The sequence below is a fragment of the Pseudoliparis swirei genome, chromosome 19 (genome assembly GCF_029220125.1).
Source record: "Pseudoliparis swirei isolate HS2019 ecotype Mariana Trench chromosome 19, NWPU_hadal_v1, whole genome shotgun sequence".
In the NCBI taxonomy this organism is placed as follows: domain Eukaryota; kingdom Metazoa; phylum Chordata; class Actinopteri; order Perciformes; family Liparidae; genus Pseudoliparis; species Pseudoliparis swirei.
Window position 1 is genome coordinate 17,178,119 of NC_079406.1, and position 18,748 is coordinate 17,196,866.

Sequence of the window (18,748 nt, forward strand, 5' to 3'; positions counted from 1 at the left end):
CAAGAAAACATGCAGTGTTTTTTAAGTGAGAGACTGTCCAATGTGATGAGATTAATAAATATAAAAAGTGTGTGTGTATATATATTACGTTAGTTACAGTAAAAAAAAAAAAGGCCAAAAGATGTAATCAGATTACTGATGCATTTATTAAACTGAGGATTTTAGCAGGATTCCATTTTCAAAAAAACATTTTAACTAAAGAACGATGTACTATGCACATCTGCACACGTTACAAGTTACCATTCAGGATACAAGTTAGATCCACAAACAGCTCGCTCCTCCGGGTCCCCAACACCAGGCTCCGCACCACGGGCACCGGCCTTTTGCTCTGCAGCGCCGCGCTTATGGATCAGTCTCCTGGAGCACGTGAGGGCAACACGGACACCGGACTCTTGTAAGACCGGCATCAAAACCTTTTTATTCAGGAAAGAGTTCATGACTTTGTGTTAATTCACTGACAGCTATTTATGTTGTATTATAGTACTGTGTACTGTAGAACTATGTACTGGCTCTCGCATTAGAAAAATGACTTTAGCGCCTACAGTCTTCCTTGTATGACCACTAAACAGTAGCTTATAGTGGCTGATTTTAACTATAACTCTACTTGTGTTACTTCTACACTTTCATAGCATTCAGCATTGTCATGTGGCTGCTGTTGAGCAAATGTTCCACAGGTTAATAAAATAGACAGATGTTGAACGTACCGAAAAGATAGCGCCATGACATGCCTCTCTGAAGGCGAAGGTAAAGCGGTAAAACCCGGCTCCTGGAGGAGCAGGGTGTATGTGAACATGTATAAACCATTGTAGATAGCCAGGGTGACTTCTTAACAGCTGCAGGAAACAGAAGCAAGAGGATATTGAAGGGGGGGGGGGGGGCACACACACTTGATACGCATCCGTTAAACAGGCTTTTCCTGTTTCACGCAGTGCATCATGTTTGCATTCACTTCAAACTTCTGGCAGCTGGATTGTCAAGTGTTGTGCATGTTCATCTGCAGGTCAGGAACTACAGCAGCTCTCACCTCAGGGCAAACGACCTTTGAACCATTACCAGACGTATGCCCTCTGCAACTCTTGACCAAATGCCTCATGCATCCTTTTAACTGACACAATGAAAATGTGCTCTGACCAACTGACAAGACAGATTTTTAGCTCCTGGGTTGTGTTTGCTCTTATCAAATTGGCCCAACAGTCCTGTCTATTCAGCTTTGCAACACTGATCATGGTGAATACCTCCTCTTAGTTAGGATGTTGTAATGTTGACGTAGTGTGCCTCTGGTGACAAATATTATAAAGGATATATTCGCTTTAGTTTGGCTGGCTGTTGAAAGCTACGGCAAATTCATGAAACATATGCATTATGTGTATATTATTGCAGTCTCTTAATTAAAATGGGGCTAACTCGTGCTTTCGTTGTGTATGTTTACCCACAACTGCTGTTCGTCGTTGTTGTTTTTTTCGTTTTTTTACTTGGCTTAGTAAAACATATCATGCCAAACACAACAGGACAATGTCAGGGAGGGTCTGCTAGATGCGGTTTCACATCGGTTTGTCTTCAGTGAGTTCTCACCTCTTTAATCTTCCTCATGACTTCCTTTGGCGCTGCGCCTCCTCCTGTGACTGCGGTTACGCGTCTGCGCGCACACGGCCAGTCGCGGCAATGGCGAGGTTAAGCGAGCACGGGATCCGCCTGAGTTCCGTACGTATTTTTCAACCCCAATGTTTATTTTACTTGTTCAAATGAGTTTTCCCCTTAAGGTGCAGAATAATTTAAACTGAAACAACACTCACTAATTATTTTCTTTACATTTATTTCTTCAAGATGAGCCCTTCCTTCCTGAACAGCAACTCCACAAGTCACACCTGGGCCTTCAGCGCAGTGGCAGAGCTCATAGGTAGGTGTCATCACGGAGGACCACGCCGAGGCTTCTGGCTCCTGCACTTGCCGCTCCGGTGCGCTCTGTGCAACTTTCCGCGGCGTTCCCGTCGCGCGCTCCTCCGCCGTAACGCGCAGCGTGGACCGTGTGTGTGAACGATGTGTGTTGGTGCTAAAATGGGACGAATGGACTTCCTCTTTCACAGCCGCATCGGCGTTGTTACTGTGACGCGCCTGTCTGTCTGTTGAACCCGCGGCACAGCGTTATGGTGATCAAACGTGTTATTTCGTATAGGCTAACAAGGTGTGCTTATTATCATGTGTTATCGCCTTGCAATGGTCATAATATTCCTAAAATGCTACTAACGTGTAGTACAGTACAGTAGTTGTACATCAATTCACTATTGCCTATTGTTAAGATATCTGGGTTAAATGGCACAACAAGAACGTGTTGACTATACAGCTGGTAAAAGGTGATTTGTTCTCCCACGTGATACAGCGCGTCCTTTCTGGGCTGTCAACATTGCCATTCCTCCCCTCTAGCTCTCCTGCTTGTTCAGACGTGCTGGCCGTCTGTTGGCTGCTGAGCTTTGACAGGAGGAGAAGTGGGAGTGTGTTATCATGCACTGCACAATTTGTTGTGACATGCTCACAGGGACCTTGAGTGGATGAGTTGTTATTCAACCCTGTTTACAAGCATGTTTGTAGAGGGAAGACGGTGCGTTCTCACACTACTCAAGGTCTCGTGAAAAGATGGACGATCTACAGCAAATTCTAACTGAGAATATTATATTTGATGTGAGTTGAGATGTACGATATGCCATCAGGTAAAGATGTGAAGATGAGAAAACCAGGGTCACTTGCAGAAGAGGATAAACAGATGCATCATGTAGATTAGAGAGGCCAACTGAAACTACGTGGTAATATAGATGTACTAGCATCCTCAGTATGAAGCATAATACCTTATGTGGTGAGTGTAAACTGACGTTTATAATGTTTACAATATGTACAGCTTGGGGCAGAATAATAAGTACACACCCGATATGATGACCTATGTTGTGATATCTGTTGTAACTTGTTATAGTGTGTTTGTAACACGTATTGGTAGAGATGAACGTTTTTTAAGAACATCCAATATTTAATTTATTTGACAGATATCGCAATATAATTTGCGATTTTAGAGGGGGTGATTTGTTTGCATCATTTTTATAATTTTCACTGGTATGACTTTTGCTGGGATTTGTAGCAACCAGGTGTTTCTTACATCTGTACAATATGATGTGTAGGCCAGGACATCTCTGCAGCACCACAATATTTGATTTTAAATGGTATTCTGACACACATTTTGACGTAAACAAATAGTATGTCTTCTGTGATTTGAAAATTGCCGATATTCTGATTAATTGTGCAGCACTACTCAGTAATGATTTTAACAGTCACTTTATAATACTTTAATGTAAATGTCTTCATTTCTTTGTCTTTAATATATTGTCAAAGACTGTTAAACATTAATTCAGAGACAGAGTTTACGAGCAATATAAGGAGCTAAAATTAGCCCAATTTGCCAACTAGCTTCAGCTGTTAAATTCAGCTGCAAAATCAGATTAATTTAGTAAATCTGCAACTATCATTGCAAAGTGCATGTAAGCAAACTGAACTCAATAAATAGTGTGGTTCATAACTAATCTGCATAAAGTATACCACTGTATGTAGTGTAAGTGTATCGACATTTCTTTTTGTTTGGTTATTTCCTACATGGAAATATACTTTTGGAGTTTAAACCATAGATGTATCAAGACTAAGAGAACTCGATACACCGTCGGAGAGAGGATCCCCTGCAGAAGAGGTCCACCTCCTCGGTTTAAGATTACATTACCCAAATCTAAAAAGACAAAATAAAGTGCAGTTGTCTATGGGAGCTGGTTTAATTATAAAAAGGTGCAGCGCTTCCTCACCGACCAAAAAGTCCAAACAAGAGGGAGACGAGAGTTTGCTGTGCCAGTCTCACGATACCAGACAATCAGAGATCCCTCCATCCTAAAGTCTCACGATTATCTCTCCTTCTCTGTTTTTAATTAATGTATTTCATCCTGTGTTCTAGACAATGCATCAGATCCTGGTGTTACCGCTAAACAGATCTGGATAGATGTAGTTGATGAGGCCGGGCAGCTGTGTCTAACCTTCACTGATAACGGTAGCGGCATGACTCCCAACAAGTTGCACAAGATGCTCAGGTAATACGCACACGGAAGTTGACATGTTAAGGAAAAAACATGTAAAAAGAAGTTATGTTGCACGTTGCATGAGAAACATTTAATTGCATGAAGTCCAACACACTGATATGTTCATCTCTTCTGTATTGAAACCACAGTGTGACTCACCAGCACTTTTACAATGCAAATTAAAACTGAAGCACACATTCTCTGAAATAGACCCACACCAGTTGGGAGTGTCCATCAGATTCACACCAAGACTGTAACTACACACAGATACATAGATCTGAACAGATAATATGACGAATTGCTAAAGTATGAATTTAATTTACAACAACTGTGAGAGTCCATTAGGCCTGTAAGTGTTTAAATAAACTAAATGTTGAACATTATTTCATCTTTACAAATGGAGAGGTTTGGCCTAATTGGCTGGCTATGCATATTTCCAGTGGGTAAATGCATCCCTGTGATTGAAGGACAGTTCTACCCATAGAGTCCAGTAGAGAGCACAGCCTAGAACAAGCAATATGAAGACACATTTACTCGATGTATAAATGGCATCAATCACATCTATTGACTTATATTTATTATTAATGACAGTTTATTCTACAATGAAAATAATAAAACATACATCCTTATTCCTCCACTCTTATGTCCAGCTTTGGTTTTACAGAAAAGGGTTCGGGTAGGGCCAGTCTGCAGGCCATCGGTGTGTACGGGAACGGGTTCAAGTCTGGCTCGATGCGTCTGGGCCGCGACGCGCTCATCTTCACCAAGAATGGCGGCTGCGAGACTGTGGGAATGCTGTCTCAGACCTACCTGCGAAACATCAAGGCCCAGGCCGTCATTATACCCATCGTCCCCTTCAACCAACAAACCAATATCCTTCATGAAGAAATATGGCATGGGAAGTAAAACAAATAAGATGTTGTTTGTCTTAACACTGATTGAGAGAGAATATGTTTGTCACATTACAAGCTGGTTTATGTTCTGACCTTGACTCAGTGAAACAGTCTCTGGTGGTGACCGAGGACTCGGAGGCTAGCCTGGCAGCCATCCTCAAACACTCCATCATCACCTCCCAGGAGCAGATTCACGCACAATTTGACTCCATTCTCTCCAAAAAAGGCACCAAGATATTTATCTGGAACATCCGCAGGTCAGAATCATACATTTGCTCGACAGTAAACAGCATAAGATTTTATTTTTCACCTGCATGTTGGGGATTAGAAATTAATTTTAAAATAGTTTGACATTTTTGAATTTACTATTTTTAGCTTTCTTATATCGAGTTAGATGATAAGACTAACTTTTGTATTTGTCTATTAAAGTGTCAATGAACTAGTTTTTTTTCCTTAACTTTTATTATGTTATTATTATTTGTAACTTTAGTATACGTTATGAAGTAATTGTTGATTGCAAAATGTAATGGCATAAAATAATGACACCATAGATGTTCGATTGGTTCCCTACACAGTAAATTCCCCAGTGTTAAAAATGCAGTCAAAGTATATTAACTCTTTCAGAGTTATTACAACATTAGCAAGAGTAAATAGCCCTCAAAGTTGGTGTAAATATTACCCAGTGTTAAAAATGCAGTGTTAAAGTGAATTGACTGTCAGAGCCAGAGTAAAACCCCCAGTGATGACAACATTCACTGTGACTCTGGAAAGCTCCGCCCCCTCCTTCTCCTTTCAAATTGAGTTTTATTACACGCGTTTTAATTCTGGAAAGACTGCAGTAAGTTTCTCGAAATAACTTTTTTATATTAAATGTTAATATATTTCAGCAGAAGCTACAATTTAGCATAACTCTATACTGTGTTCAACTTACACTCGAGATGTTTTTGTGTCTTGAAATATAGAATTGCAGACGGCTAACGTGACAGTCAAAAGCAACACAGTAGAATTAAAGAGTACATTATTACTAAGCCAGTAAACATATGGGGCCTATCTACAGAGAGTTAAAGATCCACTGTTGGTTAGTGGTTAGCAGGTATGTCTTTCAATCACGAGCTTGGTGGTTCAATCTCCACCCAGTCGTTGTGTCCTTGAACAAGCCTGAGTCGTTCCCTGTATCTGTATCTTTGTCTGTGGTGTATGAATGTAGCATGATTGTATGTTGCTTTAAATAAAAATGTCAGCTAAATAGAATATAATATAAAGTAACACTGAAAAGAGTGATAACATTTCAGAGTTAACGCAACTCTTGTAAGAATTATTATTCTACACTGAGAAGTGTCCAATATAAATAACACTTTTAGTGTTTATCAAAATGAACACTTCTCAAAGTAGTGTAGAGTAAAATAATAACTCTTACCAGAGTTGCGTTAACTCTGAAATGTTAGCACTATGTTCAGTGTAACTTTAACACTCAAAAGATAAGGGACCATATGTTCACTGGCTGAGTGTTAAAATGTCCTCTTTAAGTGTAAAATTAACACTGCTAATGTTACTGTGTATAAGTCTGGCTTTATGTCATTCACGCTGAGAGTGAGTTAGTCTTCTCATGCTTATCGGTTGTGTTGACAAGAGTTAGATATTTCCCCAAATGTTTAAAGTTTGAGTTCACACTAAAAGTCTTGGTTTGAGAGTCACTCGATCTGTTCGGACTATGCTCTAAGATTCTGAGATTGATGAGTATGCAAAAACAGACTCAAACAGAAACAGGCAAATAAGCATGAGCACACACGTATGAAATTTGTTTCAAATTGCTTTTAGACAAATGTATGCAAAACACCACCAGAAACAAAGCCTCATATCGTCGTCATATGAAGAGCACATGACATGTGAACCTGTTCCTCGTTGCTTTCTAAAGCAAAGTTTTCTTGAATGAATCAGTTCATGTTCAGGAGTTTCTCAGATGTTCTTCTGATTCTCTTCTAGTTTCAGTCAAAGTGGCTCTACAATTATTACATTACATGTCATTTAGCAGACGCTTTTATCCAAAGCGACTTCCAATAAGTGCATTTCAACCTAGAGTATAAACCAAGAACAACAAGAACACAGGAAGCAACACTTCCTCAACTCAGTCGAACCACAAAAGCACCACAATAAGTGCCATCCCAGTGCCACTGAAATGCAAATCTGTGTTTTAATCCAGATATAGTCGGAAAAGATGTGTTTTCAGTCTCAGGCGGAAGATGTAGAGACTTTCTGCTGTCCTGATGTCAGTGGGGAGCTCATTCCACCACTGAGGAGCCAGGACAGCAAACAGTCTGGATGTAGAGTGATTAGCTCGAGGTGCAGGAGTCAAAAGTGGCTCGGCAAACGGGTGGAAGGAGGAGAGGGACAGGGGGGGATCAAGGAGGGTGGAAAAGATAGAGAAGAGTTTTTTGGGGTTAGAGAAGGAAGACTGAATTTTGGTCAGGTAGAACAAGCTTTTGGCTGCAGATATAGAGGAAGAGAAGGAGGAGAGAAGAGATTGATAGAAGAGCAAGTCTTCCGCTTGATTCGTTTTTCGCCATTTTCTTTCCGTCGCTCGCAGGGTGGCTCTCTCGGCGCGCACCGAGTCCGACAACCACGGAGCCGGAGAGGATTTCCGAACCGATCGTGTCTTAAAAGGACAAAGAGAATCAAGAGATGAAGACAGGGAAGAGAGGAGAGTGTCTGTGGCAGAGTTAGGCTGCATGAGTGAGAAGGAGCCAGTTGAGGGGAGAGCAGATAGGACAGAGGAGGCCAGGGAGGAGGGACAGAGGGTGCGAATGTTGCGTCGTACAGGTGCAGAGTCTGTCGATATGGGTGGGTTGTCAGTACCATAGAGCGAGAGAGAGTAAGAGATGAAGAAGTGGTCAGAGACATGGAGAGGAGTTACAGTGAGGTTGGAGGTAGAGCAGTTTCTCGTGAAAATGTAGTCAAGGCGGTTGCCGACTTTGTGAGTGGGAGGGGAGGGACTGAGTGAGAGGTCAAAAGAAGACAGTAAGAGTACACATGACTTCTGTCTGGATGTTAAAGTCACCCAGAAGGATGAGCGGGGGGCCGTGTTCCGAGAAGTTCGACAGGAGGGCGTCTAGCTCTTCCAAGAAATCTCCCAAAGAACCAGGGGGACGGTAGAGAACAACAATGTGTAGTTGAACCGGATGAATAACCGTCACAGCATGAAACTCAAAAGTCAGTGGGATAAAGAGTGGAAGCGAGTAGGGAGAGAAACACCATTTGGGTGAGATGAGTAAACCTGTAGCTCCACCCCGACCAGAGGGTCTGGGTGTGTGGCTGAAGGAGAAGGCAGAGGAGAGAGCAGCCGGGGTAGACGTGTTCTCTGGTGTGATCCAGGTCTCAGTGAGAGCCAGGAAGTCAAGCGACTGCTCCACAGCAAAGCCAGAGATGAAGTCAGCCTTGCGGTTGGCTGACTGACAGTTCCAGAGGCCTCCCGTGACAAGGTGCTGGGTGTGAGTAGAACGGGTAGGAATGATAACCGAGGAGGGGTTCCGGTGCATGAATGAACGAGTCCTATAGTAACTACGAGTAGAGACACGCACAGGTATGGAAGAGACACACATATTCACAAAATGGTGGAATACACAGCCACCCACGAAGACTCCAACGGAAGACTCCTATGTCTTTGTCCTCCGAGTCTTGACTCCAACGGAAGACTCCTATGTCTTTGTCCTCCGAGTCTTGACTCCAACGGAAGACTCCTATGTCTTTGTCTTCCGAGTCTTGACTCCAACGGAAGACTCCTATGTCTTTGTCCTCCGAGTCTTGACTCCAACGGAAGACTCCTATGTCTTTGTCCTCCGAGTCTTCTACAGCTGACGCTAAAGACCCGATCCGGTTATGAGCCCAAATTGGTGCCAATTACCTCCAGCCGCGTTGACACCACCCCTTGCTCGTTGGTATTCAAATGACACTCAATTGAAACCAGGTGATGAGCGCTCGTCCAATCAGTGAAGATTCAGGTGTCAGTAATCAGGACACACCTCTCTACCAAAACAAATCCTAAAATAGTACAGACCAACAACCCAGCAGCTCCAAACAACAAATACAACAGTAACTCAGCAGATAAACTAATCTAAAGAAGACACTTAGCAGGATCCAAGTAGTCAGTAGTCTCGCCTCACGGGTAGAAAATGCACACATTATCATTATCATCAAATACTAAGTATAAAATCCCCGTTTGTGTAGCTTTACAATCGGAGGATTTACGAGATCGTATTTTTGCTGCTCCTAATAAAAGTACTATGTCTTCTTTCAATGTTATCCTGAAGGGCAAAAGATGGCAAGCCAGAGATAGACTTTGAGACCGATGTGAGCGACTTCCGTTTGCCCGAGATTCATGAAAAGGAGCTGAAGAAATATCTGAGGACCGGTGGATCCCCGGGAGCCAGACATGACATCCCTGACATACACAAAAGTCTCAGCGTGAGTGGATCACATTAATGTTCACTGCAAGCAAAGTTATTTATGGATAGTTTGTGTCCCGTCATCTGGTAGATCCAGTCTATCCGATGAAAAGGTTTTTGTTTTTGTTGTAATTATAGTATAGCATGGCATTACTAGCAATTACATCATGTTTAACTTTGGTATAATATATAATTATACAGCAATGTCAGAATGTCCATGGTACTGATTTGTTGATGAGCAAAACTTAAGTGAAACGGACATCCAAGGCCGTAGTTTCAGTCTATTCAGGAGCTGCTCTGGAGCTTTCGATCATGTCACGGGATCTTTATGATTAGCTCTGTTGTGATGGAATTCAATATTTATATTTTTCTGAGCACTTTTCATCAGAATTATTTAAAAAATTAGGACTGAAAGTAAATACATTTTTATTTGACTCATGCAAGAACACTTTATTCTTCAATTTAACTGAAAAAGAACACGGCGCGAGGACAACTGTGCCTCATATATAGAGATGAGATTGTTCTGGAATGTTTGATGTATAACACGTGGGTATGTGTGATATGCAAAAGCCTTTAAAAGGTGAATTTAAATTTTTTTGTAGAATGGAGAAAATGCCCCGAGACTCCAGAGGGTTAGCGTGACATATTTGAATGTCAGTCAGCCACTGGTTCTGCTGTTCAATGTTAAAGATGACAGGACCAATGGGGTCTCAAATACACCTTGTTTTACTAATCTGGATGTTTCACTGAAGAAACAATTTATCATACACGATATTAAATACCTCGCTGGCACTTTATAGGTAGGAGCCTCTTTGAAAACACAGCTCTGTGTGAAGTTTTGTCTTTAAAAAAACGAAGAAAAAAACCCTTTTAATCGCGATTAATGAATTTCAAAATGTGTGATTAATTAGTTCTTTTTTTTTTATCGATTGACAGCCCTAATATATATATATATATAATATTATATCAACATGTTAAAGAGTGTCAACGAATGGCGTCGGACTGAAAATAAAATAAGAGTCTGCGTTTTAAATGTAAAATGTCTTACTGGCTCGTCTGTTTCTATGTTCCTCTCAGGACTACCTCAGTATCTTGTATCTGAAGCCGAGGACACAGATTTTTCTGAGGGGGAAGAAGATTGTGGTTAAGCTGGTGTCGAAGAGGCTGAAACTCATTGAGCATGATGTCTACAAACCCCATTTTAGTGTATCCCAAACATATTTGTGTGGTTGCTTGTATGTGTGGATGTATGAAGCCAAGTAATGAATCAGGCATTAATACTTCTGCTCGGATCAGATAAGGTAACACTAATCGACAAAAACTGTGACTTGGTACTTTCCACTGTTTTCTTTGGCATGGCCAACCAAACATGTTTCATGGAAAGTTCTACAAGTGCATTATCCTTCCCACAACTCTGTTGGCCGTCTAGGATTTTTGTTGGTTCTGAAACAGTATCTGTTAAAACTTTAAATACGGACTGCATCCACCTCAATAAACCTGAGGGAAGATAAAAGCAAATGCAGAACTATGTTGTTTTTATATCGACACTGGTACCAAAACTCAGGTGTGGTATCAGCTCTCGTGTTGAAGTCCAATGATTTTAGATTTTTCTGTGCGGATTCCATCATCAAGTTTGTTTCTGTTTCATATATTATCAGTAATGCTTGATGAAGCTAATTGTTTTAAAGAGTTACAGCTTACATGAATCTGGATTAACAGTGATTTTATGCAGTTTTCCTTATTTTGCTGTTGGAAAACTGGCTGCTTTCATTTTTAATTGTTGTTAAAAATCATTGCAGAAAATAGAAAGCCAAAAGCATGTCAATGTTGGCTTTTGCTGCTGTTCACCTCGAATAACTTGAGTTTGCAGAATGTTTGCTGATCCCCATCTGAAACCTGCCAATGCCCATTCATGTCAACCTTTACTGTTGTCTCTCAGAAAGATAAGGTGAAGGTGACCTTTGGTATGAACCCAAAAAACAAAGACCACTTTGGCATCATGATGTACTACAGGAACCGACTCATTAAAGCCTACGAGAAAGTGGGCTGCCAGCTGAAGGTAGGGGGAAGGATGTCACTGTATGTCTTCTTGTATGGCACACGCGGTGATCTTAATCACAATTTACAATTCCCTCCAGGCTTCAGGTCAAAGGGCAGGTGTTGGGGTCATCGGTATCATCGAGTGCAACTTTCTCAAACCTGCCCACAACAAGCAAGACTTTGAATTCACCAAAGAATACAGGTACAACACACACATACAGAACAAACTACGGTGGGTGCTAATGAACTATCTGCTGAGATTGAGTCTTGCCATTCAGAAGAAAATGGACAAAGATAATTGCTACATACTAAGTTTACTACGATATTAGAAAACTCTTGCTCATGCAGCTCTTCCTGGAAATGCTCTCACTTCTGCAAACTTTACACCAAAGGAAGCTAATGATGACCACAGAAACCTAAAATGACCTTATTGATCTTTTCGAGACACAGTCCTGTGGAGAAACATTTGCGAATACACTGTTGTGTTTATGGTAAAACAGGTAAAGATATTCACGTGTTCTTCTCCCAAGACTCACCCTCGGTGCTTTGGGCTTAAAGCTGAACGACTACTGGAAAGAGGTGACAGAGAAGAAGGCCAGAGAGCGCGAGTTTCAGGCTGTGGAAAGAGACGAAGATGCAGACCAGCAGGATTCTGACGAGTAAGTGTTGACTGTTTTTTTATATAATCGTGACAGTTTTAGTGCGAAAATTATTCTCCTCACCAAAATATGTAAAAGAAAATAACAATTAAATTTAAGTTTAAAAAATGTGTTTGATTTGTGTATTGCACACTAATGTATGAGGATTTGGTTCATCTGGTTCATCTGGATCAAAATCTGCATACATCTACATAATACAGGAGGATATCAGTTCATAAAACCCTTTCATGTCCGAACTTGACAATTCAACTAAAAGTGTAAAATAGTTTGTTTTATTCAAAACTTGAAATTAGAGACTTGAGACACTTGAGCTGCGATCTCAACAGCAACACAGAAGAGTAAACATGCTGAGGCACGGAGCATTATTTATTTAGCATACAGAACCATAAAATGCAGAAAATATGTGTCTGTATAGTGTATAGTTGTGTATTGCGTATAGATACGTTCATGTACACAAACCGATAGACTCGCTGTGATCATTATTCGAATGATTAATATTGGTGAAAGAACTTCCCCTTAATTGCCAGCTGCTGTTTACTGATACTTCTCCTACATGAATGTGTGTGTGTACAGGGGTCCCATGTGGATACAGTGTGAAGACTGCCTGAAATGGAGAAATGTCCCTGTAAGTCATTATAATGTGGCTCCTGAAAGCTGGACCTGCAGCCAGAACCCCAATTCAAATTACAGGTGTGTATTTATTGTTTTATATTTCCTTGAATTTGACTTAAAGCATCAAATGTTGCTTTTTAAACTAAAGCCATGGAGGGGAGATATTTACCAGGCAGGAATGATCTAATGACGGACAATATTCAGTTTTATTCTGATAAATTCAGCATAGAGCACTATTTTGGATTACTGACCTTAAATCAGGATACCAGGGCCTACTTTTTAGATCATTACTTTTGTCAATTAAGTCTCACAAATATATGAATGTTCAGTGCTGATTTGCTGATGTGGCTCTTTCTACATACTTTTTCAGATATATTTTTTTAAATTATATTTTCTCTCCTACACAGAGGTCACTAAAAAGGAACATTTTTGAAAACAACTTCTAAGATTGGCATTTCTCAAAACTCCAGTTACTTTGTAGATGTGTACATGGGAAACAAAGCTTTTGGGAAACAAATACGTCGTCTCCACATGCTCAATGGGGTTGGACGGACTATCGGTGATTCGTCCGTCCACAGACGAGTCACATTTCGGTTTCTCCGAAGCACCTCGGACCGTGTACCACAACGATGTGTCTCTCACTTTAGCAGTACTTGAGTTGCCAGGTCTCTTTGTCTTTCAGAAGCTGCTCTTCACCAGAGGAAGCAGAAGACGTCGAGGAGCTGTTAACACCCAGCTACCAGAAAAACCACAAGAAACAGTGAGCTTCCATTTTATTTCTCTAAACCTCTCAAACTTTGTCTGAGTGAGAATGTGGACACGGGGAGACGTTCGCTCTGCTCCTCTCACTGCATGCCGGTGCAGTCATGTGGGTTCACGTGCCATGATGCGGTTCCCACCTGTCAGTTTCACGCTCTTGTTTCCTGGCCTGACTGCGTGTGTCTAGTTCTGCTCTTCTCTGCCCGGCCGTGATCTACATAGAAAGGCTGAATGGAGAGTCAGTTTTTCAAAATGTGGTGACTCGTGACCCATAAAGCGATTCAAATATCGATTGGGGGAATACATTTGAAACCAAAAACTGTTTCACCCTCCTGTCGCCTTCGGGTCAATATGACCCGATTCAATGTTTAGCCCTCCTGTTACCTTTATATTTACTAACATATTTTACCCTTGAGGTCAATATGACCCCAGCTATTAAAATCTCCAGAAAATGATGAGAATTAATATTGTTTTCCAAGTTTAAGTGTGAGGTACTTTATGTTTGTTTGTTGACTCCCGAAAGAACACCGACATTAAACATTGAATCGGGTCAAATTGACCCGAAGGCGACAGGAGGGTTAAATATTGAATCGGGTCAAAATGACCCGAAGGTAACACAAGGGTTAATGGCTAATGTAAAATGTGTTGCCTTATTAGGAGCTAAGATCTTCAAAGTAATGTGCTTGCTGAGAAAAATAATGTTTATCTTGCAGACGTTAGCACGAAATCTATGTTGCAATAAAATATGTTTGCAAGAATATCTCACTATTTTTCCAGGGCTTCCTCTCTTCCCTAGTAACAGATAATCCTACTCGCAGTCGGATTAAAGAAAAAGCAGCCAATCAGAAGCTGCATATTGTAGTTTAACTAACTAACTAACTGATAATTCATCTATAATTATGGCTCATAAAAACAATCTCTAATAATCTCAGATCTTAAGGGTTTGGAGCGCAAAGGGAATTGTAGAAAGAGTTATTGGGGTTATACAAATTTATACATTACAGTTAAAGCTCACCATACAGGTTCAGTATCACATTATGTATTTTTCCCCACTCAACTCATTAATCTCTGTTTGTTTTTCCGACAGAGAGGATCGCAAAAGCAGAAAACGAGAAAAATCCATGGAGGTTTGTGAACAGTTGAAAACTTTAGGCAACTTTGCTATTGATAAAGACCCCAATGTGTTGTTTTGATACACAATGTGCGGCCACATTGTGTATAAGTGTGCTTGGTTGTTTGTGCTGCAGGTGAGTGAGTCCCAGGACGAAAGCCAGAAACATCCGCCCCTCTCACGCAGTTCATCAGAGCCGAGTTGGCCCACCATCCGGTCAGATCGAAGCCGCACAGAGGAAGACACACTCGGATCAGACCGGACGCGCACAGTTCACGCAGACGCACACGTTCATGACGATGCGCAGACACAAAGCACCGTCACAGCTGAAGTCACACACACGCAGCAGAGTCACGGTGGAAGACGCAGAGTCATTGAAGGCAAGACACAAGTCACCCATGTGGAAAAGGAGAGCATCGATAACAGGGGAGAAGCTAAAGAGAGAGACACGGACGTGCAGCCGGTTGAAAGAGAAAAGGAGGACACGGACGCAAAAAGGTGCGTTGTGTTGCATGTGTATTGTGTTCAAGTTCAGAATCGTGAATAATCCTCCTTTTAAATAAGATCCATCCATGTATTTAGTACTATAGTGCAATCATTTAAAGTTCAAAGTTGTACAATGTTTTTTCAGTTTATCATTCATTTCAGTTTTCAATGAATTGTGTTGTCAATGAATGGTAATGCAGTTGGGAGCTTGATGGCCAGCAGATAAAGGACACTCCAACCTTTGAGATTCAAGAGATTGCATATTTTAGACATTTCTTTTAACAATGGTAATGTTAAGTTATTAAGAGTCTTTTGAGTGTGTTATATGACTGACTCTTAAATCTCTGATGTTGAAGTGTCCTGAGTTCTGCTTCCACAAGCTAACCCTGACGCTAACATGTAATGTAGTGAATATTGCCAGAGCTGTTTATGTTTTTCGCTGCATTCTCTTTTTTACGCATATTTCTTTTTTTAAATATAAAGCTCATGAAATATGGATTTCCTGTCTGAAGAATATTTGAAGTGACTGTAAGTTTATTTTCACTGACTAGCTTTTGTCCTTTGTAGCCACAAGAGGAAATCACGATCGTTAATTGACTCTGTGAAAAAGAAGCCGCGTCTTCAGAAAGAGCAGCCGGACTCAGAAAATACGGCCAAAGAGATGAACCCTGAGAAACCGACGGATATACCCGAGACGGTGTTCTCGGAGAAGACCAGGCCTGGCGGTAGCAGCCGAGTGGAGAAACAAGGTGATGCAGCACAGCGAACGCCCACCAATCTCTCCTGGAACCACTCGCTCCCCTCCACCCAGACTGTGATGGTTTCCCCTCTGAGTCGAACAGAAGGGCCTTGGAGCCGAATGCCTCCAGAGGGAAGTGGGTGGGAGGCTAACGTGCAGAAGCTGGCCGGGTTGGAGAAAGAGGCCCAGAGGCTACGAAGGCTTCTTAATCTGGAAGTTACAAAGACAACTCAAGGCACGATGACAACTGCTGATCGCAGCTCTGAAAAGTCCACAGCAGGGCCGGAGACGCGTCCAGCCTCCAGAGCAGGAAGAGAGGTCGGCTGCCAGACCGACTTGTCTGAGGTCAGCAGAATTTACACTCAATATTTTGTAGCTTCATTGTGATGATACGTGACCAAAAAAATCACATATGAGCACAGTAAAATGTTTTATTGACGTCCGTCTGCTCAGACTAATCTTGTGTGAAGATCTAGCAGAAAACTCATGAGTAATCCTCTTTTCTCTTCCCTCTGCGTCAGAGCTGCAGTTCATCCAGCAGCCTGACCTCGGCTCCAGGTCTTCTGGGGATGGTGGTCCTGGGTCATAGAGCTGTGTGCGGGCTAATAGGGCAACCTGAGCAGAACGTGTCTAAAAAGGAGAAGACAGAAGCTCAGAGCAAGATGAGAGTCGGGGACAGCGAGGCCTGTGAAAGCAACAGGTGTGTATTCTAGAGAGACATGCGCCGGCACCACCATGTGTGTATCATGAGTTTGTTACAGGTCAGAAATGTGATACTCAATCAGGGGCATTTGTAGGATTCAAAGAAAGGGGGGGCTAAACCCCAAGGGGGGAGGTATGACTGGTTATGTTTGCGTGTGGCACATTTGTGTGTGTGTGTGTGTGGGGGGGGGGGGGGTATTCATTGTTAGAGACAGAATTTCAGGGTCATAGTGATATTTTATGCTCACCTGGACTCTATCAGTGAGTTAAAGATTAACTAGTTCAGTGTCAAATATACCATTCAATGGAAAATAATATTAGAATAATATATATTAATGCAAAGAATAGAGAGATGTCGATAGTTATTTCTTATATTTCGAATTTCGCTCAATGGAGACATGTTAACATTCTGTAACTACCTGGACTTACAGGTCACTCCGTGCATCATTTACTTTGAGCTAAACTCATGGGCTGTACTAACTTTTAAAGCCAATAATGCCAAATTATTTGGGGGGGGGGCTGAAGAACATTTTAGGGAGACTGAAGCCCCCCTAAAATAGGCTTAGCAACACCCTTGTACTCAATCATAGCTTTTCTTGGAAGATTCCGGTCGTAGCGAGCAGTAAAAATAAATCAAACTTCTCCCAGTGTAACTTTATTTACTCTTTGGGCGTGAATGTTTTTACATATCTTCTCCTTTCTTTACCGACGTTCTTTACTGTTTCTTTTTCTCTCACTTCCTCAAAAACTGTTAGGTCATGTCCTCTGTCACAATTATTTAAACATCCATTTTTGCTGAGCAACTGAAAATGTTTAATAGCTTTAATGATTAAGCTGTTCTCCAATCAGATCTTCACAAGAAGATCTGCACAGCATCCGTAACAATGTGGTGGTGCTTCTCACGGCCCTCTTGCCTCAACTGGACCTGGCTGGCATCAGCATGGAGACCGCCGACGTGGACAACATCCTGCAGCAGATCATAGAGGTCAACTCACTGAAGCTGTGATCAGTGTTGTTATAAAATCAAGATTGATGTGTATTTCTATTGAAAGTTTGGATTGGACTTTGTAGTCTTTGTTCTCAGAGTTGTTAGACAAACACAAATCAAGCTGGTTTTACCTGCACACATATTGCCAGTGGCAGTTCCAATTTTCATCCATTTTCGGCGCTCGTATATTTTGAGAAGCATTGCTGTGAGCATTTCTGTCCAATTCACGTAGATGTAACTTTTACTTTGATATTTTCCATTTCTAGAAAGTGTGATGCATTGCTTTTTTTGTTTTTTAATCTGTTTTTAATGACTATTTAAATAAGTTTTATACGCATGTGGTCAACTTGGAGGCATACTTGTTTCTAGATTTTTTCACACACACATAAATGAGACTTTTCACGTTTGCATTAAAATGCTGAAATCATTTCTTGTACTCCGCCTCTTTATTTTCAGGGTTAATTAATAACAATGTGCTGTTCTTCAGTCCAGTGCAAAATGCAGAAGTTCTGCAGTACCTCTTATTTTCCAAAAGATGGCATTGAATCCTAGTTATGAAAATGTGGCTCTCAAATCCGTATTCTTGGAGTGTTTAGGTTATAATACCCTCCGAAACCCTTCAATAATTTGATTTGCCAGCAATAATGACAAGAAAAAAACAGTTTAAAAAATGGTCTGGTGGTTGGATCCTAAATTATATAAAAGTCACACAATTCTGTTTTGATTTTGATGGGTTGGTTATTTTGTTTTACAACACCATCAGCTAAAAACTCTTGCCATGTTTATTAACTCTTAAAAATAGATATATATAGTAGGCCTCTGCTACAACATTGCATACCGAAACTAAAGATGGTGTTTCTTTGCAACCACAATGTCTATTTGAATATTATTTGTGTTATTCAGGCGAGATCTGGCATGTTCTATTCCTTTAATTCTCTACTCGTTTCTTTATCATTCAAGTTGTATTTAGAGAATGTATACAAGTGGATGATATATTATTAAATCCCCGATTTTTCTGTGAAACAATAAATGTATTTATTTCTAATCACTCATTATTGTCTAATATAAAATGGTTAACGATTAAATCATGGTCACAGTTTGGACCACATCTTACCTATTTGTTCCCAAAGTAAAAATAAGTTTTACTATTTAATTCAATTAATTTGTATCGGCCAATATCACAAATGTACCTCGGAGAGCTTTACCATCTCTCCACGACT

At 41.0% G+C, this 18,748-nt stretch overlaps 1 protein-coding gene and 1 long non-coding RNA gene across 3 annotated transcripts; one reads left to right on the forward strand and one right to left on the reverse strand.

Moving 5' to 3' along the window:
• Positions 1 to 127: 127 nt before the first annotated feature.
• Positions 128 to 1,657, reverse strand: LOC130209476 (uncharacterized). Its single transcript, XR_008834620.1, has 2 exons — positions 1,573 to 1,657; positions 128 to 833 (listed from the first exon to the last, which is right to left on the reverse strand). It is a non-coding gene; the product is annotated as an uncharacterized LOC130209476 (long non-coding RNA).
• On the forward strand, positions 827 to 17,955 carry zgc:152774 (uncharacterized protein LOC553526 homolog). Of its 2 annotated transcripts, none has more exons than XM_056439163.1 (17): positions 827 to 1,701; positions 1,825 to 1,897; positions 3,980 to 4,112; positions 4,751 to 4,971; positions 5,103 to 5,250; positions 9,298 to 9,451; positions 10,510 to 10,638; positions 11,372 to 11,491; positions 11,571 to 11,674; positions 12,003 to 12,131; positions 12,705 to 12,821; positions 13,426 to 13,503; positions 14,578 to 14,629; positions 14,750 to 15,111; positions 15,667 to 16,183; positions 16,360 to 16,538; positions 17,390 to 17,955. In XM_056439163.1, the coding sequence occupies exons 1-17, from the start codon at positions 1,534 to 1,536 to the stop codon at positions 17,544 to 17,546; spliced, it is 2,841 nt and encodes a 946-aa protein (XP_056295138.1). In that variant the 5' UTR covers positions 827 to 1,533; the 3' UTR covers positions 17,547 to 17,955. The 2 variants fall into 2 exon arrangements, with proteins under 2 accessions (XP_056295138.1, XP_056295139.1); XM_056439164.1 differs by having other exon boundaries at positions 14,590 to 14,629.
• The last annotated feature ends 793 nt before the right edge of the window (positions 17,956 to 18,748 follow it).